This window comes from Triturus cristatus, chromosome 3_2 (assembly GCF_964204655.1).
Source record: "Triturus cristatus chromosome 3_2, aTriCri1.1, whole genome shotgun sequence".
NCBI lineage: Eukaryota > Metazoa > Chordata > Amphibia > Caudata > Salamandridae > Triturus > Triturus cristatus.
Window position 1 is genome coordinate 1,005,015,676 of NC_140584.1, and position 26,712 is coordinate 1,005,042,387.

A 26,712-nucleotide genomic window follows, 5' to 3' on the forward strand; every position below is an offset into this window, starting at 1 on the left:
GGGGCTGCCACCCCAGGTGCCCCATTCGTCTCACTGGGAAGATACTTAGGGGCTGGTTTCCTATATTCTCTGTCTTTCCCCTTAGCAGCTGGCTGAACCATTATTCCAGGCTCCAACTCTTTTTGACTCCCATCTTGGGCAGCCACGGACTGTGGGGTAGCACAGATCCTGTCAGGTAACTCCCAACATCTCCACATGAGCCTTAAGCTCCACTTCCTTCCAGGTAATGTGCTCAAGGTCATTGCCAAGCAAACAGTCCACAGGCATGGCAGGGCTCACAGCAATTTTCAGAGGACCTAAAACCACTTCCCACTCAAATGGGACAAGGACCACTGCGTAGTGACCCTCTCTGTTGTTAGCCACAACAACTTGGTAGAATGCATTGGGAATCACCTTCTTTGGGTACACCAGCTAACTCCTTACCATAGTCATGCTGGCACCTGTTTCCCTCAGAACCTCAAAACCATTCCTATTGATGTTGACTTATTGCCGATTCTTTGTAGTATTTGAGGGCACATGGATCTTGAGAACCATCTCACTTTCCCCCATGGACATTAGGGAAACCCCACTAAACTCCCCCCCATAAACTCTGCACCCACCACTACACCAACCACCCCTGGACATTTTCCTCCAGTGGGATGTGGTGCTCTTTGTGGACACTTAGTATTCTCCTTGTAGTGACAATACTCATAGCACTGCTGTCTTTTTTCAGGGTAGGTTTTTCTTATAGTGGACAGATTGGGAATGAGTACCAGAACCTTTTCCCTGTGAGTTGTTTGTGGGCCTTTTGAGAATTCTGTCTTTTTATCTCCTCCCTCCTTCTTCTGATGGGAACCCTGACCATCCATTTGGTATTCTCCTGATACCTTTTTGGACACTCTGGTGCTGACCCAGATGTCCACCTCCTCTGCAAGTTTTCTAGTGTCCGTAAACTTGCTATCAACCAGGTGTCGGTGCATCTCGGGAAAACAAGTATCAAGCATGTGATCCTTTAAAAATAAGTTGTACAGCCCTGAATAATCATCATCCATGCTACCCCTCACCCAGCCCTTCAGTGCCTTACAAGCTTAATCTAAGAAATCCACCCATGTCTGGGTGGAGAGTTTGTGGCTGCTCCTAAAACTGAGCCTATACCTCTCGGGTCAGTCGAAACTTACTGACAAGATGGCCTTCATAGCAGTGTAGCATGTCTGGTCCTCTACCTCTAATGTAAGGAGTGTGTCCTTCCGCACCGTGTGCATACACCTCCATAAACTACCACCCCAGAACTCCTCAGGGACCTGGTGCACCTTTAGAGCCACGACTCCTCAGGCACCTTGTGCACTCTTAGAGCCACTTCATAAGCTGCAAAAGTTTTATCTATGTCATCCCCCACCACATCACTGGGCACCAAATCCTTGGGTATCTGGACTCTGGACTCACTAGTGAACACTGTAGGTATGCTGCTACCATTGTTGTTGCTGAATCCCACTCATAGGGCTCTAATGTCCAGCTCTTTGAGGTTGAGCTCATGGGTTAGTTTATTTTCCGTGTAGAATACAGGAAAGAACCTGAATGTTGTGTGCACTGTTCCTAATGAACAAAGGTTCTAAAACTTCTTTTGACTTATGCTTTGTAATACAACAATTATACCATCAAAATAAGGTTTTTGTTCAATGAGTTTTTTATTAAACCATTTCTCAAATTAACAGCAATTTAAATATAATCAAATAAACATGATAGATACTCAAACATTTAAGTTTTCATTGAATAACTGCATTTTATACATTCCAAATAATTTCCAAAAGAATTATAGTACAATTCAAAGTTTGAAATAACATTGAATATTTCGCTCAATACAAGATTCTTGAGAAGCCCCGTGGTTCTTAGAAAGCCCAATGCATTTCGGGACTCGATGGTCCCCTCTACAGGGGCGATCTTCTGTAAGCAAAACATATTTACACAATGTTTTACTGGTAATGTAATTTTTGAAATTTCATAGATCTTTAGAGAAAGGAGGAAAAACCATTGTCCAAGAATATCATGCTCGTGGAAAAAAGAGGGTAGTATTAGAGGTGCTAGAATTTAAGTGTAAATCGAGATGTTGCCCAAACAATACCGGAAATATAAACATGCTGTGTCAGAGACTTTAAGATGTGGTAGTCGCTATGTTGTGTTATAGAGGAAACCCAAAAAATAAAGTCCCAAGTGGTTGTTGGTGAATGTGTATACCTGCAAAATATCAGTGTAGCATTCCAGTATTTGAGGCTGCGATGAGTAATTCAAAACAAGAAAGAGACCTGTATAAAAGGAAATGGGGATACAAAGACTGAACCTGGTGGACGACCTGTTGACATTATCTAAATAATGATTACCTCTATTAACACCGTTAAACGAATATATACAAGTATGCGCACTCACCGGAATTACCGGTTGATGCTGGTATACCGAGATATTGTTGAAACGAGTGCCGGTTGTTGGATAAATTTGTCGAATCTGTTGAATGAAAAGGAGTAATGCTTAGTAGTGAGCTTGTTGGTTTAATACCAAATAAAAAAAGGAAAAAAGTGGTGAGTATACCGATAAAAGTTCTTACCGATGAAATTGGTTGCGTGGAATATCTCACGGAATAGCGGTCTTCAGAATAACGCTGTCAGAGCGAGCAAGCGATACAAACATGTCCGTCCGCGTTCTTAAAAACTAGAAACAGGACTGACGAAATGAACGTAGTCGCGCACGATAGCTGCTAAGGATTATGGGCAATGTATTTCAAGTTGAAGCCGTGATGGATTACTTGTAGATCAGAATAAAAGGAATTGATGGCGGAAACAAATACCGCATAAATAAAGTGGATTGCAAAAATAATCGCACATACTATTTAATAAACAGTGTGGGCAATGTTTTCCGAGAGTGCAAATGGAACAACGAAACACAAGTAGAATTTCGTGAAGGTATTAAAACGGATAACGAGGTGTCAAGCAAAAAACTGACCCGATACCTCGTAATAGAAACGGGACACTAACACAGAGAAGTGAATAGTGAATAGTAGTAAAGATACCAGGTGAATGTGAATTAATATTAAAATTGAAATAAAGAATGGGTTAGTCAAAAAGAAAGACCTGTGAAAAAAAGGAAAAATAGGACAACATCAGAAATATTCCTAGTATAGTCCCTTAAATAATTTTGTTACAGATAACATGACATTTCCATGTTATCATTGAGACCCTTCAGGGACAAAGTTTGTAGAAAATCGATCCAAAATATTTCCCTTTGCAACAATCTTTTGTTATTATCAACTCCTTCATATTTAGGGATTGTTTCCATTATCTGAGCTCTAAGTTGTGTTATATTGTGTTTGGCCTCTTCCCAATGTATAGCTACGCTAGAAGTCTTGTTCCCTGTGTGTATGGTACTTTTATGTTCTGATAAACGGACTTTGAATTTGCGTGTCGTTTTACCTATATAAGCTTTGCCGCATGGACATTTTAGGCAGTAAATTATGTTTGTAGTGTTACAATCTGAAGTCTGCCTCAGTTTAATATTTTGACTAGTTACAGGGTGTGTGAGTAAGTTATCAGTAATTATATTGTCACAATGTGTGCAATTATTGCATTTGGTAGTCCCCTTTGGATGCTGTATGGTTGATAGTCTGACCAGTGTATTTATTAGTTCTTATAAATGTCTTCCTCGGGTATAAGAAAATGTTGATTTGTCGTTGAAAAATCCATTAAAATCAGGTTCATTTTGTAGTAATTCCCACCTGTTGTTGATAATTTTCTTGATTTGGTTAGTACAAGTAGAGTATTTAGATACAAATTGGGTGTGTTCGTTTTAATATTCTTTTGACTGTAGAATAACGATTCACGGTCCTGGTCTTTTAGCCTTTCAATACATTTGTCAATTATTTGGGAAGGATATCCTCTTTCTTCAAATCGTTGTTTGTAAAGTTGAATTTTCGTAGTTGTTGTTTCCGGTTCTGAACATATTCGTTTAATTCTTAGAAATTGGGAATATGGTAAATTAGAAATGAGGCCTCTTGGATGAAAGCTTTAAAATTATAAAGTGCTGTTTCTGTCGGTTGGTTTCATAAAGATCTCTGTAATCAATTTATGTTTTGTTAAATCTTTTTTTATTAGAACATCCAAAAAGTTTACCTGATTGTTGCTGATGGTGTGTGTGAATTTAATTCTGAGATTTCTGGTGTTTAATTCATAAATCAGATTCTCTAGATGAGTAAGTGGTTGTGACCATATTAAAAATATGTCATCTATATACCGACTGTATTGTACTAAGCCTTTTGTCCAATTCTCATCTGTAAGGATGTAATCATTTTCAAATTTTGACATGAAAATATTAGCTTATGTTGGGGCACCAGAAAAACCCATGGATGTTCCGGTGAGTTGCCCAAAAAGATGATCCTGCCACAAAAAATAACTATTGTGAAGACAAAAAAATAAGAGTTTGAGTAAAAATACGCTGAATTGTTCTGGTAAATCCATTTTCAAGAGTGTCCATTCCGTGGCTTCTATTCCCTCTGCGTGGGCTATGGAGGTATAAAGTGCGGTCACGTCAATCGTGCAAAGTGTCCAATTATCTTGAAAAAAAGGCGCAATAGTTTCCAATTTACGTAATAAATCAGTGGTATATTTTGTGTATGTGCACCAGCCTTGTACAAAAATTTGGAAAAAATGGTCCAAAAATCTTCCCAAAGGATCAAAGATTGAACTGCAGCCTGAAACAATGGGACGGAATGGAGGGTCTGTAGGATGTTTATGTATCTTCGGTATCATGTAGATCTTGGGTCTTCTTGGATTATGTGTGGTGAGATAAGATTTCAATTGTGAATTAATCGTGCCATTTTCTTCTGCCTGATCCAAAATTTATTGAAGTATTCTCTGTAAGGTATTTGTTGGATCATTATTCAATGGGAGATATGTGGAAATATCCATGACATGATCAATAACTTTTTTAGTGTAATAGGACGTGTCCATGACAACGAGAGCGCCACCTTTAACCGCTGGTTTCAATGTTAGTCCTTTGTTGTTGGCTATTGAAAGAACAGTGCGTTTCTCATGTTCCGTTAAGTTACTGATTTTAGGTTTTCCATAGTTTAATCTTGAACAATCATGTTTTACTATATTTTCAAAGGTATCCAAAATTTTGTGTGAGACAGGAGCCTGATAATTGCTTTTGGGTCTGAATTTATTTGCGGTATCATCTTCAGTTTCTGGGAGTTGCATGATGTTTGCAAAGTAATGGCGTAAACGAAGTTTTCTCATAAATTTGAAAATTGCAATATCTGTGTCTAATCTTGTGGTCCTAGTGGTAGGTACACATGACATGCCTTTATTTAATGTCCTTATCTGTTGTTTAGTTAAAACTGTAGATGAAATGTTAATTATTAAACTACGCTTTTGCCACTGCGTAGAGTTTTGCCCGCCTTGTCCTCTCCTGGTTTTTGGACGGTTCCTGTTGGTAACAATGGACTTGTTAATGGTGGTTGTCCCTGATCCGGGGCTTGGGACAAAAAAGGAGCGTTGGAAGTTGAGGGAATCTGTAGATCACCTGATATTATGGGTCTGGTTCTTGGTCCTGTAGATTTTTGTGAAAATTTAGAAACTTGTGGACGGTTTATTGATGTATAAATTTCTGCCCATGTATAAACTTCATTTAGTTTGTAGTCTCTAGTGTCTCTGCGATATTTCCCGATTTTTCCTTCCTGTAATTCCTGGCTATACCGATCCAATTTTTGGTTGAGTTCTTCAAGGGTGGCTGTCCAAGTTTCAGTTACCATTTTCTTTTCCAATTCATTTTTTAAATTGAAGATTTCTTCATCTAATTCTCTAATAGTTCTTGATAGTTCCTCTATGATCAGTAATATTAAATCAAGCGAACATTTATTTAAAATAGAGAACCATTTATCCATGAACTTTGGATTGAGATGGAATCTAAACAGCATCGGACGAATGGATAAACGTAAACCTCGAGGTATTCGCTTAGCTCTATGTTATTGTACTAGAGTTGATGCGTGGAGTCCCTGATTGAGTTGCCTACGTGTCAAATATTCTAGTTGTTTAAGTTGTTGGACAGTGGATCCTCCATGTGTGTCTGTTAGTTTCACCTCCTGTATTAAAGCATATATATCTGATGCTTGTTCATTAGTATAAGCAAGAGTTGATGCTCTATTATCAGTAATATTTGTTATAGTATCAAATGATGACATTTTGAAAAAAAAATTGAAAAAGTATATGTTGATAATCAATCGGTGCTGCCTCCTTGTGTCAAGACAATAGTGATAACTCGTATTAAAAATGGAGGTACACTCTATTATTCTTCTGTATTATAGTATGGAACAGCTAATCTAAGGGTGCTACACTACCATGGTGTTTTGACAACACACGTTGCTTAAACAGTGTAGAATACAGGAAAGAACCTGAATGTAGTGTGCACTGTTCCTAATGAACAAAGGTTCTAAAACTTCTTTTGACTTATGCTTTGTAATACAACAATTATACCATCAAAAAAAGGTTTTTGTTCAATGGGTTTGTTATTAAACCATTTCTCAAATCAACATCAACTTAAATATAATCAAATACACATGATAGATACTCAAACATTAAAACATTCAAGTTTTCATTGAACACTGCATTTTATACATTCCAAATAATTTCCAAAAGAATTATAGTACAATTCAAAGTTTGAAATCACATTGAATATTTCGCTCAGTACAAGATTCTTGAGAAGCCCCGTGGTTCTTAGAAAGCCCAATGCATTTCGGGACTCGATGGTCCCTTCTTCCGGGGCGAGCTTCTGTAAGCAAAACATTTATTTTCCTCCATGGCCAGCCTCCTGTCTTCTCAGGCCTGCACCAATTTTGCAAGCTAGAACTTGAGCTTCCTTTCCTCCCTCCTGTCTGCCAGCTCCTCTGTGGTTAGTTTCTCAGAAGAGACACTGCTCCCTGCTCTGGGAATCCCCATGGCTTCCAGCACATTGTTGGCCCTCTCTACAGGCAGTTACAGAGCCATATCAGACTCCAGAATCAGATCATCCTGCTCCTCAGGAATGCTCTGCTTCTCCTCTAGATTGTCATCCCCTGCAACCTGGGTGTCTGCCCAGAGTCTCAAGGCTTTTTTGCAACTTCACCTTCCAGGTGAAGCCTCTTTTAGAAACTTAAAAATCCTTGCAAAAGTCTCCCAGCTGAGGCACAGTGCAGACCTTTAACCTGGCCAGCTCCAAATCAGTTCCTGCAGGTGAAGGTGCTGTTTCTACAGAGTGAGACATATGTTTAGCAGAAAAAAATCAAAGGGTCAATGAGGGAGAACTAAAAAAGTTCAAAGGGGTCTTAGTATAGAGTTGTAGTGTACAATAAGTTACTATATGGTATTGCACAAACACAAGTGGGGTTTCTGATTGTCTGAGTATGCACCCTGTACAAGCAGGAACCACCAATCTAGACAGGATAAGCTAGATACGCACTTAAAGATGACCTGTGCTCACCCTCTGGTAGCTTGGCACAGAGCGGTCAGGCTTATCTAAAGAGGCAATGTGTAAAGTACACACACACACAAACAGTAACACAATGAAAAGTGGAAATATAGGGCTTAGAGTCATAAAACGCCAACGGGGGACATCTGGTCGTTCTAGACCGGGGTTAATCCAAAGTTCAGGTCAATCGCAATGGGGCTTGGGTCGGAAATAGGGATCAGCCTTGGCCCAGTGAAAAAGGGAGCGTTGACGTTGAAAATTCGAGGCAAGCAACGGAGGTGGCGCGGTGTCCATCCCTTGGATGTCAATGAGTTGTCGGTTCTTATCACGCAGTCGGTGAAGCTTCATTGATAGACCCTTTTTGATGCAGGGGATGTGTCTTCGTCAGGCTGAGCAGTCCGTCATCGTTGAGCCACACAGTCCGTCAAAGTGATATCATCTAGCGACAAGGGTTTCGGTGTCGAAGGGCAATGTGTCAGTTTCATTCGGCGTAAAGTCATCGATGCGTTGATTTTGATCAGCACACCAGAAATCACCTTTCAAGGATCCAGGACAGGATTGGCAGGCAGAGATCAGCAGGCAGCAGGGCAACACAGCACAGCAGAAAAGTAGTTCTTCCAGAGCAGCGGTCAAGGAGAGAGACAATCCTTGTAGCAAAGCAATCTTTACTCCTTGAAGAGTTCTTCACAGGTCCATTAGTGTACTCTATTGGCAGGGTCAGAGTCACAGTAATTATACCTAGTTGTGACTTTGAAGTGGGGTGATTTCAAAGAAGGGTCTTTGAATTACACTCAGATTGCAAATGAGTTATCTGTTGCTCCTACCCGTCCTGTGTTTGTGGCTGTCTAGAGGGAATGCACAAAGTGTAGCTGTCACCCACCCCAGACTTGTATTGGAGAAAGGCTGCAGGCACATAGATCAGTAAGAAAAGAGAAATGCCCACTTTCTAAAAATATAAGGAACGGGGTGGACCCTATACCATCCAGCTAGACAGGGTCAATATTAAGATTCACAAAAGAGAAAAAAGCTAGCTGGACATTCAACCACTATCAATCACTACATGACCAAACTATTAAATATAATGATCCAATGATTTAATCATATCAATATTTAAATATTTTTGTTATGTCCACAAAAAGATTTTAGGTGTTGGATAAGGAACAACAATGCACACTTCTCATTATTTACAAAACATATACAAAACACATATTATATTTCATCTACAATTAGACATAAATGAATTTAGACAAAAATCCACATTACACAGAAAAAACATCCAATGACTGTTCAACATTGACATATAATCACAAATATATACAAATATACACTGCTACCAGTCGTAAGCAGAGATCAACAACAGCTGCCTAAAGCCTATGGTTCAGGGCAACCACCCAACGGGGATATATTTTATAAGCAACCTATTGTGAATTAATTTCTTCAGTTGCTGCATTATTTCAAACACATAGTCCCCTGTTGGTGAACAAGTTAAATATTGATATGATTAAATCATTGGATCATTATATTTAATAGTTTGGTCTTGCAGTGATTGATAGTGGTTGAATGTCCAGCTAGCTTTTTTCTCTTTTGTGAATCTTAATATTGACCCTGTCTAGCTGGATGGTATAGGGTCCACCCCGTTCCTTATATATGTAAAGAGCGACAAAATTCTCACGAGGGTTGCCACAAATATATTTTTTACCCATTAATAGACAATAGTGGAGGGCTGGGTCTGGTACCCTTCCCCCTCAGAATATGTCGGATAAGGACACCTTGTCCTTCTCAGAAGAGTATATTCAAAATTTAGTCACTGCCCCTTCTCCTCCATTACATTAAGTACATCGGCCCAACGGAACAACTGATTCGTTCGCGTAAAAAGCTCATTCGCCCGGAACTCCATGGCTCGTTTTTACTAGAGCACTTAAAGGCAGGGACAATTCCTTGGGGTCTCCAAATTAAAAACATCCCTGTGATCGTCACTGAAGATCCAGAATATAAAAAAGGTTTTAGTTTCATTTCAACAAAATGTAGTCGTGACCTTATGGTCCACACTATTGACACAGCTCAGAGAATCCTTCGTCAGCAAGCTGACGAGGTTGATAAACTGATATAGGCAATCACAGATAACCACACGGTGGCAGAAGCTAAAAGCTTGCTTGAAAAAATAGACAAGGAGTTAGTTGCATTTAAAGACAACACTCAATTTAAAAACTAGACAATTTGAGAGAGACTGAAAGAACTTCAATATTGAGGTGGTTTAACCCTACCTGAAGGAGGATTTTTATACACAAGTAGAGTCTTGTAGAGCATTGACTGACTTCAGAGGGAGGTCTAGAAATACATTTTTGACTTTCTCAGAAACTTCATCTTCTGATTCCACAGGGGATTCGGACCCGGGTGAAGGAGGGTCAAATCGCAATCACCAAAGACAGAAGTCTTTTTTTGAAAAGGAACAACAGAAGAAGGTCCATTTCAAATCCCAGCAATGGGAGATGAGAACTCGGCGTCAATATTACAAGTCGTAGCTCCCTCTCCTATTGGGAATTTATCCAACAAACAGTTGACACCAGATGAAATCTCTGTTTTAGAGTTGGGACTAAAATTTGTCCCAAGGAGAAAACCTGATATCAGCCATCTTAAAACAGAAGCAGTGGAATTTTTTCGAAAAATACGGCTACGTGCCTTCTTTCATGGAAAAGACAACGTGTTAGGAAAAGGTGCATCAGGATAGCCAATAAATCTAGATTTGTTCCTCCCATGTCGGAGGTTCCCAGGCAAATATTAGCCTTTGAACAAGTGATTCTCTCCTCAATTCATCATTTGGAAAGTAAAAATTCTTATGTCTCGAGTAATTTAACACAAACTCAACGCAAGGCATTGTCAGATCTGAAACAAGACACATCTATTATAGTGAAACAGGCTGACAAAGGTGGTGCGGTGGTATTGTGGCCAAGAGATATGTATCTAAAAGAAGGACTTGCACAAGTACAGAATAATGCACGTTACAGGAATGTACGTGAGGAGCCAACACAAGAAATTCAGGAGGCAATTAAATCTATCTCGAGGCAGGGTCTAGATAGTGGTTTTTTAAGTCAAAAAGAGCATGATTTTCTGATTAAAGACCATCCAAGAACCCTGATCTTGTACTTCTTACCGAAGATTAATAAGCAGCTTACTGAACCTCCAGGGAGACCAATAGTCTCCGGTTGTGATTCAGTCTTAGAGCCTGCCTCGAAGTATGTTGATGTGTTCCTCAAGCCCTTCATTGAACAGGTACCATCATATCTTCGCGATACGATGGACTTTACAAACAAAATTGAGGGTCTTCCATTCAACTCAGACATCCACTGGTTGGTCTTGTGTGACGTGATATCTTTATACACGCCAATCCCCCAAGATGAGGCTCCTGAAGTCCTTGAATCTTACTTGGTTAATCGCCATCACCACATCAAGTCCCCACTGAATTTCTTTTGCAGTTGGCATCAGTTGCCTTAAAGAAGAATTTCTTTAAATTTGATGGAAAATTCTTTGTTCAAACAATGGGTACCGCCATGGGATGTCCTTTAGCGCCGGAAATGACGGTACTTTTCATGGCCAGATTTGAGGAGAGATTCATCTATGGCAATAATCCCCACCTAGCACATGTGTCTAAATGGTATCGCTACATAGATGATATCTGGTGCCTCTGGGAAGGTACTGACCTTGAGCTAACCCTGTTCTTTGAATGGTTAAATACTAGGCATCCAGATATTAGGTTTACCAAAACAATGAGCAAGACAGCACTCACATTTTTGGATGTGGAAGTGAAACCCATAAACAATTAATTGAGGACAACGCTGCACCGTAAACCAACGGACCGCAATATGATTCTCCACTATAAGAGTTCACACCCAAGAAATTTGTGGGACAATCTCCCATATGGGCAACTCTTAAGAATTAGGAGAAATTGTTTTCGAAAAGAGGACTTTGATGGCCATTCCATGGTTTTATGTGAACAACTTAAAGCAAGGGGCTACCCCAAACATTTATTCAAACGAGCCTAAAAACGCGCCTGGTTTACACCAAGAGAGTGCATTCTGTCTAAAAAGGAGAAGCAACCAATTTCTCAAATAGTATGTGTTTCAACATTTGGACCCCACACTAATATGTTCCGCCAAATGATTTTAAAAAACTGGCATCTACTCCAAGTACTAGAATGTCCGTTCGAACGACCACTCTTCGCGATGAAGAAAGATCAAAGTGTATAGGGCAACAATTGGTGAGAGCAGATTGTACTTTGACCCCCAGAAAACATGACCTTCGCACCCACTGGAATTTCAAACCACTGGAAGGACACCACAGATGTGGAACTTGTGTGTCCTGTGAGACCACATGTGAAGGCACGGTCTTTGAACACAATGCTATTAAATGGACACACAAAACCTTTTCAAACTGTAAGACTAAATACGTGATATATGGGATTACCTGCCCTTGCGGCAAACTGTATATTGGCAAAACTAACCAGGAAATTCACCAGCGGATTGTGCAACATAGATCACGAATTCGCACTAAAGTGTCGACTGCGCCACTTGTGAATACTTTCATAGAGGCTAACCATAGTGACAGGGACATAAAATGAACCGTCCTATTGGCCATTAAACTATCATCGAGGGGTGGGGACTTGAAAAGAATCCTCCTGCAGAGAGAGGCCTACCCCAGGTTTGAATGAAATGTCTGAGATAGCACATATTTAGCCCTTTTGCCTTGTTGAAGTTTAATTCTGCTTTCAGCATAGCATGATTAAGTTAGAATAATAGTGCAAGTGAAACTTTTGTTTGGAAACTGCAAGTACCATGAGCCCTTGTGTTAAACTGCTCGTGCTGAGTAGCATTAAACAGGAAGTTCAATCCCCAGCTAATTGATTCCTGAAGGAGAATTCACCAGTGTTGTTACTGACGAAGCCCGTTTTGAGAGCACCATTAGGAGTGTTAAAGTAAGTGAGCCACGAGACATAAACTGTGGTTTCAAGTTTCCATTTGCTGAATGAAGCATCTTTAACGCGCACTTTTATTTGAGCCAGATTGAAAACAAAGAATAAATCGGCTGTTGGTCATCGTCTGTTTCTGCCTTTCAACCTGGTTTTATGACGGAGGTCATTGTAAAGAAAACCGTGAGTGCTTTAGACTTTCTTTTCAATAAAGCAGAGTTTGAGATTCCGGCACATGAATTTATATTTACTGCTTTGGGCTTTCAGACTCGCCAACTAATAGGAATATGAAGGCACACCGCACGAGTAACCGATCTGCAATGCAGGTTGTGCATTGTCCAAAAAGTACGTCTTCCCGTCTCTCATTTAATGATCGAGCCTGGTTGTAGTTTTTTACAATGAGCACTAAATAAAGGTCTTTGTTCACAGATCACATTTAAAATGAACAACAATCCTTCATTTATCTAAAGAGCTTCGAACTCAAAGGTAGTTGGAAATGGCATAATTACGTTTTAGAGAGGAAAAGGGATGTTTTGTTTTGACTAGTGGTCTAAGCAAAGCTTTTGTCTCCCACAGAATTCCAGTCACGGCCCTGAGGAGAAGCCCCTGATTAAAAGGGCTTCGAAACGCGTTGGCACCTTGTTCACCAACAGGGGACCATGTGTTTGAAATAATGCAGCAACTGAAGAAATTAATTCAACATAGGTTGCTTATAAAATATATCCCCGTTGGGTGGTTGCCCTGAACCATAGGCTTTGGGCAGCTGTTGTTGATCTCTGCTTACGACTGGTAGCAGTGTATATTTGTATATATTTGTGATTACATGTCAATGTTTAACAGTCATTGGATGTTTTTTCTGTGTAATGTGGATTTTTGTCTAAATTCATTTATGTCTAATTGTAGATGAAATATAATGTGTGTTTTGTATACGTTTTGTAAATAATGAGAAGTGTGCATTGTTGTTCCTTATCCAACACCAAAAAATATTTTTGTGGACATAACAAAAATATTTAAATATTAATATGATTAAATCATTGGATCATTATATTTAATAGTTTGGTCTTGCAGTGATTGATAGTGGTTGAATGTCCACTTTCTAAAAATGTCATTTCTAAAATAGTAATGTTAAATCCAACTTTTCCATTAAAGAGGATTTACCATTACCATTCCAAAGATATAAAATATGAAGCAGCTACTCCTTTCTGATCAGGAATTACAGCTTTAAAGTGTATTAAGGAAATTCCCAAAGGTATTCCGTGAGAGGAGTAGGCCCCACAGTAGTGAAAAATGAATTTAGCTGTTTGTCACTACCAGAACATGCAAAACCTGAAAGTACATGTCCTACTTTTTTCTTACATGGCACCCTGCCCTATAGAGTACATAGGGCCTACCTTAGGGGTGACTTATGTGTTATAAAAAGGGGAGTTCAAGGCTTGGCAAGTCATTTTAAATGACAAGTCAAGGTGCTGTACTAGATACACAGGCCATACAATGGCAGGCCTGAGACAGGTTTGAAAGGCTACTTGTGTGGGTGGCACAATCAGTGCTGCAGGACCACTAGTACGCAGAGTGGGACGGGTATGTCCAGACGTGGGTCCTGTGCTCCCCAGCCACTGGAGTCAAGCTAGCCTGGCTGATGAGGGGTGATACCCCGATACCTGTCCCACTGTGCTTGTTTCCAGTCCGGAAGGATCTGGCCTGGCAGTTTGGGCTGGACTGTTCCCATGGGGAGCAGGGTCGAGACTGCTTTACATAGGGCTGTGTCCAATTTGGAATGGCATGGTGAGCACTGTACTGGGGTGAATCTTTGACATTGTTCAGCATTCCGTCCATCAATTATTCTATTATGCATGACCTCTAGCAGCATTTAATTTAGAGGTCCTGGGTATATGGTATACAACTTTATAAGGTACTTATGAGTGAACTAAATATGGCAGTTGTGTATACACCAATGCTACCATGTCTAGGGGAGAAGCAGATGCACTTTAGCACTGGTCAGCAGTGGTAAAGTGATCAGAGTCCTAAGGCCAACAAAAGAATCGGCAAAAAGAGGAGGAAAGTAGGCAAAACGTTTGGAGGAAGACCACCCTAAGCATGACCAGTCTAACAGAAAGATATTGAATGACGTGATATTTACCTGGATGTTACTAGCATGGTATTGGACCTCCCTAAGTGGTTTTAAAAGATAAAAAGGATTCTCTGAAGACGTTACATATGTCACTACATTATTTGAGTTTAAAAGAATTTTATTTGATAACAAAAGAAGATGTAATACAATAATCAACACACATTTCATAAAGATAAATAGTATCACTTAAGCGTAGGGATGGAGGGAAAAGAGAGAAAACCTAGGGGGACAGGAAGATGGAAAAAAAGGAGAGGGGAGGTAGGGTAAGAACCATTTAAGTTATCATAAGCACAAAAATAATAGATATGTATAAAATATCCTACTACATCAAAAAATCTATAACCATATGATAAAAATATTAAAAGCAACAATAATTATAAAGTCAGGGAGGTTTGGATACTTCCTCAGAGTAGGGGTTATGTGCAGATAGTAGCATAGCTGATGAGTCTAAGAACTCAGTAACGGGTAACCAAAGTATATCTCGTTTAATAGCAAGCATGATTGGGTATACATAAGCCCTATCTAATCTACGGTTGTAGCAAACTCCATACCACCATGCTTGAAAAGATACAGCAGAGGCGTCTTTCCATGTCTTAGTGATTTGCTGAAACGCAACAGCTATAAGTAAATCAATAATACAAATATCATGCACGATACTGTTTTATGAGACAAAGTCAATGTAATAACCTCTTAATGTGACATGTAATTGTAGATCTTGTAACATGTAGTATAAAAAGTTAAAAAAAAATAATAATACAAATATCAGTGATATGGGAGGACCAAACTTTAGAGATGCTACCTAGAAAAATATGGGAAAGCGAGAAAGGAATTTGAGTGTGAAAAATAGAATTCATTTGGTGCCAAACTTGGGTACAAAAAGTCTGAATAGTTGGGCATCCAAATAACATATGTTTGAGATCTGCGAAGAGGGCAGTACAGGACCAACATTTAGAGGGGATGACAGGGTCAGTAGTATAGTTGTTGCACCCCTAAATAGGGTGTGTATCCCTGGGCACAACTCACGCCCTATTAACTAGGATTCTCAAGATATAGAATCAGTAGAAACAGAAGTTCAATCCATGTGTATTTTTATTTGTTGCAGTTATTCATATAGTATGACTTAACTCCATTCGAATAACAAGCATTAAATCATAATGACTGGACTGGGATATCCAGTGCATTTCGGGTATCTCACCCTTCGTCAGGGACCAATCCTATAACAAGCAATAATATCACGAGGAACACTAACCTATGTTTATTGTCACATAGCAGTATTTCATTTAAATGCATGCATGTGCTGTTGTACTGATAATAACTTTGTGAAAAACAACAAAATGAGGATCTTCTCTGCCCTTAGTTAATGCTAGTGATGTGTCAGTAAAGCTGGTTACCATGAGTTAATAGAAAGCGTCCTAATTATTGAGGATGTCAAGCTGTTAATAAGAGGTGACATAAAGTTTACCGTGTATCGATAGTACGAATTCGGTGATGTTGTGCGTCTCAGATGTTAAAAACGCGTACATTAATTGGTTTATCCCAGTGCACACGAAAAGAGTAAATAATGTGCCGCTTAAATGAAAATGTGAGCCAGTCAAGGTGGCGTAGAGAACCAGCTTTTGGGATCACATCTCGCTCCGTTCACACAGGATTGCATTACCTAAAGAAGAAAACTAGAGAACAGGTTAGGCCAATGCTATTTCATTTGGTCCTAGAAGCAGTTTGGTATAGCTGATAAGGAGGTGACTGTTCATTTTCCTAAACACACCTCTGGCTGGTCCACAGGGTTCCTTCAAGGGCAGAAGACTTGTACCATTTAGGAATTCTCCCAAAATGTGCGATAGTTTGCAGTTGGACAAGCAGAATATGTATCAAAAGTAGGATTGCATCCAGGACCTATTTTGCCATTGGCTTGGGGCTTTTCCAGGCATTACCCCAACCCACTACCTAGTAAATCCTCCAAAAGTGGCACATTATCCACAGCTCAGCAGAACACTTTTGGGACCTACAATGAAACCAAAGAAGACTGAACCTTCTGCCCTTTTCTTCTTGCTGGTGTCCCATCCTGGTAGCTTTCTTCTTAGGCTTCCTTGTCTTCAACCTTGTCTCCTTCCTCTCAAGGTGCCCTGGAGTTGGCTCATATCTTCCAGCTACTTTACTGCTCCAAAGGAAGAAACCTTTGAACCTGTAAAAGAAAAGTAAAAAGACACTTTGCCAACAGATGAACTGTTGCTACAATTTGGTGAGGTGTACGCATAACCGGTGAGGATGAAAGGCTGGACCTGCTCCCACTTGTACCCAGGACAAATAAGTAGACTCCAGTGGTCAGTTGTTTGATCTCCTGTGTTCCTACCGGAGCATTAAAAGCTGCACGAGGCCTTTTTACTGGAGTGACCAGTTACCAGGTGCAGCTGGAAGGGCACTGCAGCCTGCTGGTAGCATCTGCTGGAATTAGTCATTATTGTGAGTCCTGACCCTTAAGTGCCGTCCCTGAGGTCTTGGGAGCCTTAGTGGTGTCCAGAAGGATGTATTCTTAAATGTGTGAAAATTTGCACATGGAAACATTTTGGATTTTCAGACCTCCAGAGGACTGGGACCAAGCACTCAAGTCAGTCTGCCCAAGACATGAACTTGCTGGGCAAGAATATCAGGTTAATCATGTTTGGAGCTTTTTGCTTTCGAAGTACAGTTTAGTGGACTCTTGTGTCAAGCCTGTCTGACTCTGGTGCAACCCTCCTGGATCCTGCCTGCTACGTCTCTTCACTGGAGGAATCCGAACTCCAGAAAAGAGACTATGGACCTGATTTAGAGTTTGGCTGATGAGTTACTCCGTAACAAATGTGACAGATATCTCATCCACCTATTTCTAAGTGCATTATATCCTTGGCACTTGTAATGAGGTGGATGTGATATCCATCACAATTTTCATATAGTACACGTCTGCCAAACTCTAAATCAGGCCCTAAGCTCAAAGTTAGAAATCTTGACTGCAACGTCGCCAAAAGTATCCAGCCGATAAAAAGAATTCCCTGGTTGCGAAATTTGACCTGTCCTGCTTGTATCTTTTCTCTCCTCAATTAACGGACTCAGTGGCCCTCACTCAACACGTATACAAATTCAAAGGGACTTCACCAGATACAATCTGCTACCATGCCCCAGTGGAGAATTCTGATTTCCATTTCACAGACTAAGGAGAAGGTAATATCTTTGATCTTGACGAATCTGAATGGTGTATCCGATTTGTGCTCTATCACAATTGGCCTGTGATCTCTGCTAGGTTCCGGTCATACGAGAACATATTATAAGGCTTTACTCTTTCTTGCCACTTTTTCTTTTAAATCTCTGAAACTTCATGTCTCCGGTTCCCCCTTATTCAATAGTTGTTGTTTTGGTGTAATTTCGTTTATAAAAATGTTCTCTGTTTTTATAAATTGGATTTTTAAGGTGTTGTGTTTTTGACTTTACACCTGTTTTGATACTTCTAAATGCTTTGCACTTGTGGGGCTATTCACAAAGGTAACATGCTCTTCTGAGTAAGTTACACATGTAAGTTTGCTCTTACACTTTTGAGTAACTTTACTATTTTTGGCAGAAGATTGCGGTCGCGTGAGTTATAGTTGCCTGCAGTAACTATAACGGGGGAATTTCATTGGTTTTTTATCAGTAAAATTTCCGCTAACTATAACATGTGTGAAACCTATGGTTTTTTCAGTGAATTTGCAAGGTTTTTTGAATGCTAATTCCTAACTATAACGTGTGTGAAACCTATGGTTTTTTCGGTGAATTTGTACGTTTTTTTAAATGCTAAGTTACTTTACGCCATTCGTGGCGTGCGCGCCCACTTAACGCAGTTCGTTCTGTGCGCGCACGGTGCGCTTCGCGCACCGTGCGCGCACAGTGAGCACGCGGTGCGCCCACTTTACACAGTTAGTGCCATGCATGCACGGTGGACACGCGGTGCGCTACGCGCACCGCGTGCCCACGTTACGCTAGATGGGCCATGTACGCACGATGCGCTTCGCGCACCGTGCGCACATGGAGGACATATGATGCACTTCGTTTTGAAAGGTAATATTTTAATTTTTCGTATATTTTATAAGCCATGCACAAATGGTGCCCTTCGGGCACCATTTGCACACGGGGTGGAGAGAGTGTGGATAATTTTTTTAATTTTTTTTTTTTTTTTTATATTTTAGTTTATCTCATGAATAATAAGCCATGCACAATTGGTGGGCTTCGGCCACCAATTGCACACGGGGTGGAGAGGGTGTGGATGATTTTTTTTTATTATTTATTTTTTACCGTACGCGTACGGTAAGCGTAATCGGCGAAATTACCGAAAAAATAAAAATTCAGTTTTTGCCCTTGGGGGATCTTTGGGGACTCCCTCAACATGCCTATGTGTGTGGGAGCTGTCTAAACAGCACCTTTACATGTTTTTGGGCTTTAAATTTTAAAAATCACTCTCAGTGCGAGAGAGAAAATGGCGGCCGCCGCTTCCTGGTTTCGGCCGATTCGAATGTTTACTAAGATCTAAGAGCCAATCAGAATCGCGCTCGCGCACGCCACCGTACGCGTACGGTAAGCGTACCGTAAGCGCACCGTAAGCTGGCTCAGATATATATATTGATTTAAAGGCTATTTTCTCAGAATCTACTGAACAGATTTACACCAAACCTACAAAAGGCACTTCCTTGACCTGAGGACTACCTCTCTGCCAAATTTCTAGTAATTCTGTTCAGCCTTTCGGGCTGTAGCCCTGTCTAAAGGTCCTATGGAAAAATGCATGGGAAAAACGTGTTTTGGGACCCCCCTTTTATCTCAGCCCCCGCTTGACGAATCCCCCCGAGACTTTCAGGGTAGGAGCGGAGCGTAGCGCCCCACCTATTTTGAAAAATTCGCGAGGATTCGTCAACCGGCGCAAAAGTTATTCAAAATAGAATGTTGCGGATTTCCTATGGAAACGTGGTCCTAACTATAACTACCTACTGGCGACCGCCAGTAGGTAATATATATATATATATATTACTTCAATGTTAAACAATTACATTATTTTAAATTAAGTCTATACATAAGTATACCTAACTTTTTGTAATTTTTCATGCATAATAAATATAAATATTTTACTTTAGGTGGGATATTTTTTCATAAATCTTTCAAAAATGTCGATTGCGTAGATCTCCCTACGGTAAAGTGTAGGGAAAGGTCAAAAGTTTACTAAACTTGAAAAAAACAAATATAAATATTTTTATATGACATGTTTTTGTAAATAACTTTCTATGTTTACTTTAAATATAGAGCAAGATAAATCTACAGCTCTATTAACTTAATTTGCATTTAACAATTGCCACATTATCATGTGTCTCAAGGAAATGATTAAAATATGTGCTATGTTTTTTAAAATGCCAATAAAGTTTTTTTTTAAACTTAATTTTCATTTAACATGCAATTATTTGGAATATGTTAAATTAAAATACAATTATTTTCCTAGACTTTAAATTAAAAAAATCCCAAATAAAGTTAAAAAAAATATTTATTCTGCATTAAAAATGATGAAACATGATGTATTGACTTAATTAAAAGTGATTTAATTATATTTGAATAAAAGCTAATGTTACATTAATTGGTAAATTCAAATAAAGATTATTAATAAATATGTTTTATTTTAGGATATTTTAATATTAAATGAAAATATTTATTTTGATATAACATTATTAACTGCAAGGTTTGCATTACCATTTGCTGTCCATATGTGGTGCTAGACTTCTGCTCTGAGTTGAAATACATTTACTACTGTTGTGGGTTCATTTTGGCTGTTTGTGGCATCTAAGACATATTGAAGAGGAATCTCACTCCATTATGTAGAGTTGGACTCCTGCATAATAAACTCTTTGAAGATACGTAGGGCCTGGTTACGAGTTTGGCGGTCTTACCACCATACCACGGCGGCTGCGGCAGAAGTGTCGATGCAGGTGTGTATATTTTGACAAGACGGAAATCCTCGGATCCAAACCCTCCGCATGGGACAACTCTTGGTGGCCCACATCACTGGGGTCCCCCCCGGCCCCCACCGACCACGCACGCAACCTGGGAGTCATCCTCGACTCAAAACTCTCCATGACCAAACAAGTCAACGCAGTCTCCTCCACCTGTTTCAACACCCTCCGCATGCTCCGCAAGAGCTACAGATGGATTCCGACTAACACGAGGAAAACAGTCACCCAGGCCCTAGTCAGCAGCAGACTCGACTACGGAAACGCCCTCTACGCCGGAGCCCCGTCCAAACTCATCTGCAGACTACAGAGAATCCAGAATGCCTCCACACGCCTGATCCTCGATGTCCTGCGCCGCAACCACATCACCCCCCACCTGAGGAACCTGCACTGGCTCCCCGTCGACAAAAGAATCTCCTTCAAGCTCCTGATCCACGCACACAAGGCACTCCACAAAACCGGCCCAGCCTATCTCAACAGTCGACTCTCCTTCTACGTACCCAACAGGAAACTCCGCTCCGCTGACCACGCCTTGGCCACGGTCCCACGCATCCCGAGAACCACTTCCGGAGGCAGGTCCTTCTCCCATCGCGCCGCCAAGACCTGGAACACCCTCCCCCCTCGACCTGCGACAAGCCGAAGACCTGCTGACTTTCAGGAGACAACTCAAGACCTGGTTCTTCGACCAGTAACAGCACCCCCCCACCCCCAGTGCCTTGAAACCCTACCAGGTATGTAGTGCGCTTTACAAATTATGTGATTGATTGATTGATTGATTGACTGCACAAGTGTTAAATATACACATATTCATGACACATGTTAAAAAATACCTACTACAAGTACTTTACCTTTGCTGGAGTACAGACCATATGTGCCCAGTCCAGTCAATGGGTAGATAGTGCAAAACGGACTTGCCTGGATTTCAGCGGCAACAGTTTTTTTCAGGGTCAAGATGCTGCTGTGAAGGGGGTCCTGGAGGAAGGGATCTGAAAGGAAGAAAAGGATATGGGTGAGTATGCACTCCAATTCCTTCCAGTCCGCCAACTCGAAGCAGGCGGTCTTCCTGCCATGAACAGATCAATGGAAAGCCAACGCACAATTCTGACAATGGTGAACTTGTCTTCACTGCCCTCTGACAGCTGCATTCACCCTACCGCCGTCATGGCAGTCTGCGAATGGCAGGCGGCGGCGGCAGGACTCTGGCAGCTTTTCCTTCAACAGACCACCAACATCATAATTTGGTGGGTGGACAGCCAACTGTATAGCGGGGAGCCCGGCGCTGCTTCGGCAGTTCCCTTATCGATGAACTCATAATCAGGGCCTTAGATTGAATAAGGCAATGTGGTCTACAACCTGCAGTGATATAAGAGCATCTCACCAGTCCTAAGTCACCTACTTCATTTGCCCAAGCCTCCCTCAGTGAAGAACATGAGCCTGGGAAGTAAAGGATCAAGCATTCATAAATATAGGAGATTTTCTTTTCTTCCAGTGCACCAATTGTGAGCTTAACTGCAAGTGGGTTGAACTCTGCTATGTCTCCAGTGTCATTTAGGAAAGGAGTGATAGCAAATACCCAAACAGTTTGAATTGGGAAGGAATTTAGGAAAGGGTTAATCTGAGCCACTGTAAGGAAATTCATGTGTGATTTACCATGGAATGATGTAGTGCATTTAGATTTATATTACAAGCAAGAAAAAGCATATATTCCACTCAATAGCATGATAGCTTTACCCCTCTTCAGAATATTACTTTTATACATGGCTTTCCTAACAAGCTATCATGATGGATGCTCATTTGGAACCCATTTCGCAAATGCTCTGATTTCAAAGCAGTGAAAAATAAGGCTTTGAAGCCAGTGCTGGGACTAGCAGTGAAGTTCTTGCCCATCCACAAGGAATCCAGAAATCTAAAGGACGCAGTGGAATAGAAGATGCCAGCCCACCATATCATTGCTTTCTCCTGTATCTTAAGATTTCCACAGACCTGAGGGAGGAAGAATAAGTCTCAAACACTCCACTGTCTCAACTGCTGGGATATGATATGTGCTAGCAGTGGCTCTGCAGAGCTGCTGTCAGCGGCAACACTAGTGCTTGCAATGCCCACTGCTGGGAGTGAAGACCCAGAGAGTGGTGGGCAAGGAATGCAGAACATCAGGTTTCTTTTTTAGGATCCTCTAAAGAATACACTCTGCGTGGGAGCATGGGATCACATGGGTGAATCCCTTTTAGGCCAACTAGGCCTTCCACCCTTCTGGGGTCTGTAAACCCAGCTCACTTTGGTAAGTATAATGCCTGCTAGACAGACAGTTGAAGAGCTGTATAAAAGCAAGTGATTGTTATAGGAAGGAGGAAATGCCAGAATGAGTTGAGAGAGCAAGACTGGGCACATTTTGTTTTTAATACATGAGGCAGTGGGAGGATGGATGGGTGGTAGTGCTAAAGGGCTTTTTGTGTGGGATTTTCTTGCGACTCCTTTCCCTGTGCAGTTGGTGCTTGGGGGCACATTAGTGAGGGATGCTCATCAGGGCATACACAGCATAAAATCATAGATGGAGTAGCTATAACAAATGGGTATACTTTCACCAAGTAACTTAAAATGTAACTTGAGCTACTCTCCTGTTTTTTATGAGGTCACTTGGAACACTCAAAACATCAATGAGGAGGGAAGGAGAAGCTGTGATCTATTCGGCTTCCACTTGTCCTGTGTAACCAGGGTCTTAATGAACGTTAGAGACCATTGTTGTAAAAAACCCTCATATACGTACACAGGCGATGGGCGGTATATGTTGATTCTCCGCCTCAGTGTAACGTAAAAGAATCATCATTGGGTCTTTTCCTTTGTCAGTATGCTGACCACCTCATGGAGGAAGACCAACTGGTTTGGCAGTAGTGGCCAGAAATAAAAAGAGGGCGTGCTCGTGCTCAGATGTGTGAAATATTTTTAAATAAAATTCCCTACAACACATCTCGTGTATTTTATTCCTGAGATGTATATGTGGGAAACTAAAAACACAGTTGTGCGTGTATGGACCCAGTTACTGGTCTATCGCACTGGTGGCCGTCACTTGGAACACCTCAGCTACAAACAATATTCGTGTTGATAGCTACAACTTTATAACTGTCTATGGCAATCCTGTTCCACTGGCACTCAAGCAGGCAATAGTTTCTTCTATTACTGGTAATTCAGATGTTTTGACTAATTATTTCTGTATTTTATCTATTAAATTCACAGAGTTGGAGAGAAATACTCATGCTTCTGGAACATCTCCTTCATACCTGAACCACTCAATTCCAGCCACACCAAAGATGATCGGGCCTGGATCACTGCAAAATATCTCCACACCGACACATGATCATTTGCTAAATACCAAGATTTGGAGAAAAGGAGAAGCCAGCACAATTACTACAGATGGTTTCCTTGTCAATGCAACTGGTAGTGTGTCACTGAAAACAAACATAACAAATATATTAGAAGCCCAGTCTCCAAAAGCCAGCTATATAGAGCCAGAAAAGTTAAATAACATTTCAACAATAGATGGACAATCAATCATAGATAATGACTTATTGACCAGCAACAGGACAATACGTGGGCACTCTCCACATACCAGCAGTGCAGAACCAGATGAAAGTGCAAATGTACAAACAAGCTTTAATATGGCCCATTCCTTTACTGACCCTGGCCCATCCCTCTTTAACGTAGAGCATGACAATAAGAGTGCTACTTTGGCAAACTCTACCCTGAGTGGTTCTCTTGGAATGGATACCCAATTAAAAGCACCTGATTTACTTGTATTGTTCACTCTTCAAATTCCAGCAGCTCAACCCCGTTCTGCAGGATCCCCTACAGGCCCAGTCAATGCTAGCCGTAATCCAAACATCTTGAAGGAGGTTGGGCCTAAGTCAAAGCTCCACCCAGAGAACATTACATGTGATGAGAAGGAGAATCTTCAGGGTGGACACATTGTGTGGCCAGAAGAGAGAACAGTGGGAAGTATGTTGAAGCACATCTGCCCTGAAGGGTTTCGGGCCTTCCCTGTCAGCTGGAGGGTGTGCAATCATCTAGGCCAATGGAGCTCACTTCGCAGTCCCAGTGGAGAGAAAATGGACAACGCTATTTGCAAGCGTAAGTTTAATTTTATTAAACTTTAGAATTTCTGTATGTAACCAATATCATGCTCCACCACAACCAGCATGCACAATTCACTTTGTTGTGTTTGTTAATGGAAGGAGAGGTGTAAAATTCTGTGAATAATGAAACTGACTGCTGGAGTAAAGAAAAAGGAGTTTAATCCTCAAAGGCACCGTACCATCCAGCAACCAGCAGATCCAGGGCAGTAATACAGAGTTCTAGTTCTGTTTTGAACATCTGCCTCGTGCTGGCAGGTGCCAGGATCAAATATACACAAATACGTAAAGGGAAAGGAGAAAGAGGAAATACATACAGATATAACACATTTCCCTTCATTAACAAAACTAAGAACTGACCCCCATACTTTTAGCCACTCTCCTAACATTCCATACCTAACCATCTTGTGTGACAATACTATTACGATTGACTTTTATGACTTTGATGGGTTTCCCAAGTGTTGCCTCGCCTTTAACCAGAAAGCCTGGTTTACTTATCCTGACCCATTCACTTACATCAAAATGGGGTTGCTTCACATTCATCCTAACAACATAATAGTGTTTGCATCTCAACTGTTTTTCCTCTACTCTCACAGCCACTTCTTCTTTACTTTTGTCTAAAAGTGTTTCACCTCTTTTCTTAAACCACTATGGGCACAGCTTGGAGATGGGTTCCCTTCCTTTCAATGGCTTAAATGGGCTAACCTCAGAAGTGGTATGAGGAGTTATACGGTACAGCCATAATTTTTCCCTCAACTTGTCCTTCCATTCTCCACCAAAATTGCATGCCCATAGAATGTCCGGATTCAAAACTCTATTGTATCTTTCTACTTGACCATTTCCTTGGGGTTCGTAAAAAGGTGGTGGTGACATGCCGAATGTTAAAATACCTAAGAAAATCCTTTATATCCTGCCATGTCATTTGCACACCATTGTCAATAATTAGTACTTCAAGATATCCCTCTTTAGCAAAAACTTCTTTGAAAAATTCAATGACACTCAAAGTATTTATCTGAGGCAACAGTTTGATCTCAAGCCACTTAGAATGATAATCTATAATTAATAATGCAAATCTGCAATCACGAGGCAAAAAATTAAATGGTCCTGAAATGTCAAATCCTACTTTCTGACATGGAAAATCCGGCCACTCCACCAGAACTAAAGGTGCAGGACTAATTTTCAGGATTTTTTCAGTACCAGCACAATCAGAACACTCCCTGACTACTCTGTGCACAAATCTGTCTAAACCTGGCCACCAGAACACAGTTCTGACCAATCTCTTCATGGAGGACATTCCCAGATGACCCTCGTCAGCCACAGTGAGAATACGATCTCAAAGAGACACAGATGATATGCATTTACCTTGCCTGAAAACGAGATCTCCCTCCATTTCCAGTTCACCCGAAACTTTCCAAAATGGAAATAAATCTGCAGGGATATCTCCCTTAGAAGGCCACCCTTCTCTCACACACTCCGTAACTTTAAAAAGTAAATTATCGCTCTCCATGGCATCTCCCCGGTAATAATACCAAACCTCCCTGACATCACTTCCTCAATGCTGGCCACAATCTCCTCATCACCCCTCTCCTTACCTATGTTACAAGGCAACCTGGAAAGACAATCTGCTATCACATTGATCTTCCCTGGCACATATTCCACGTGAAAATTGTACTCTTGTAAGCGAGACATTAATCTTGCTATGCGTGCAGTCGCTTTCTGTCGACCCCGAGGGGACAAAATGGTTACAAGTGGCTTATGGTCTGTCCTCAAAACAAAACGAGCTCCCCAAACATAATTAAGGAAATGCTCCACCGCCCACACACAAGCTAGTAACTCACTCTCAATAACAGCACAACACCTCTCAGTTTCATTGAGGGTACAAGAAGCGAATGCTACATTCCATTCTTGTTTACCAGCACGTTGTGACAACACTCCCCCAAAACCATATAAACTTGCATCAACTGTAATTATACAATTCTTATTCATACAGTATGATTTTAAAGTGGGAGCTTTCACCATCTCATCCTTGATGCTTTCAGAGGC

At 40.8% G+C, this 26,712-nt stretch overlaps 1 protein-coding gene across 3 annotated transcripts in view; it reads left to right on the forward strand.

The window, feature by feature from the left end:
• Positions 1–26,712, forward strand: part of LOC146858995 (complement factor B-like) — an 824,021-nt gene that overhangs the window by 37,348 nt on the left and 759,961 nt on the right. For all 3 annotated transcript variants that reach the window (XM_085649642.1, XM_085649643.1, XM_085649644.1), the window contains exon 2: positions 23,777–24,667. In XM_085649642.1, coding sequence (XP_085505768.1) covers positions 23,777–24,667 — 891 coding nt within the window. The remainder of the gene's footprint in view (positions 1–23,776; positions 24,668–26,712) is intronic.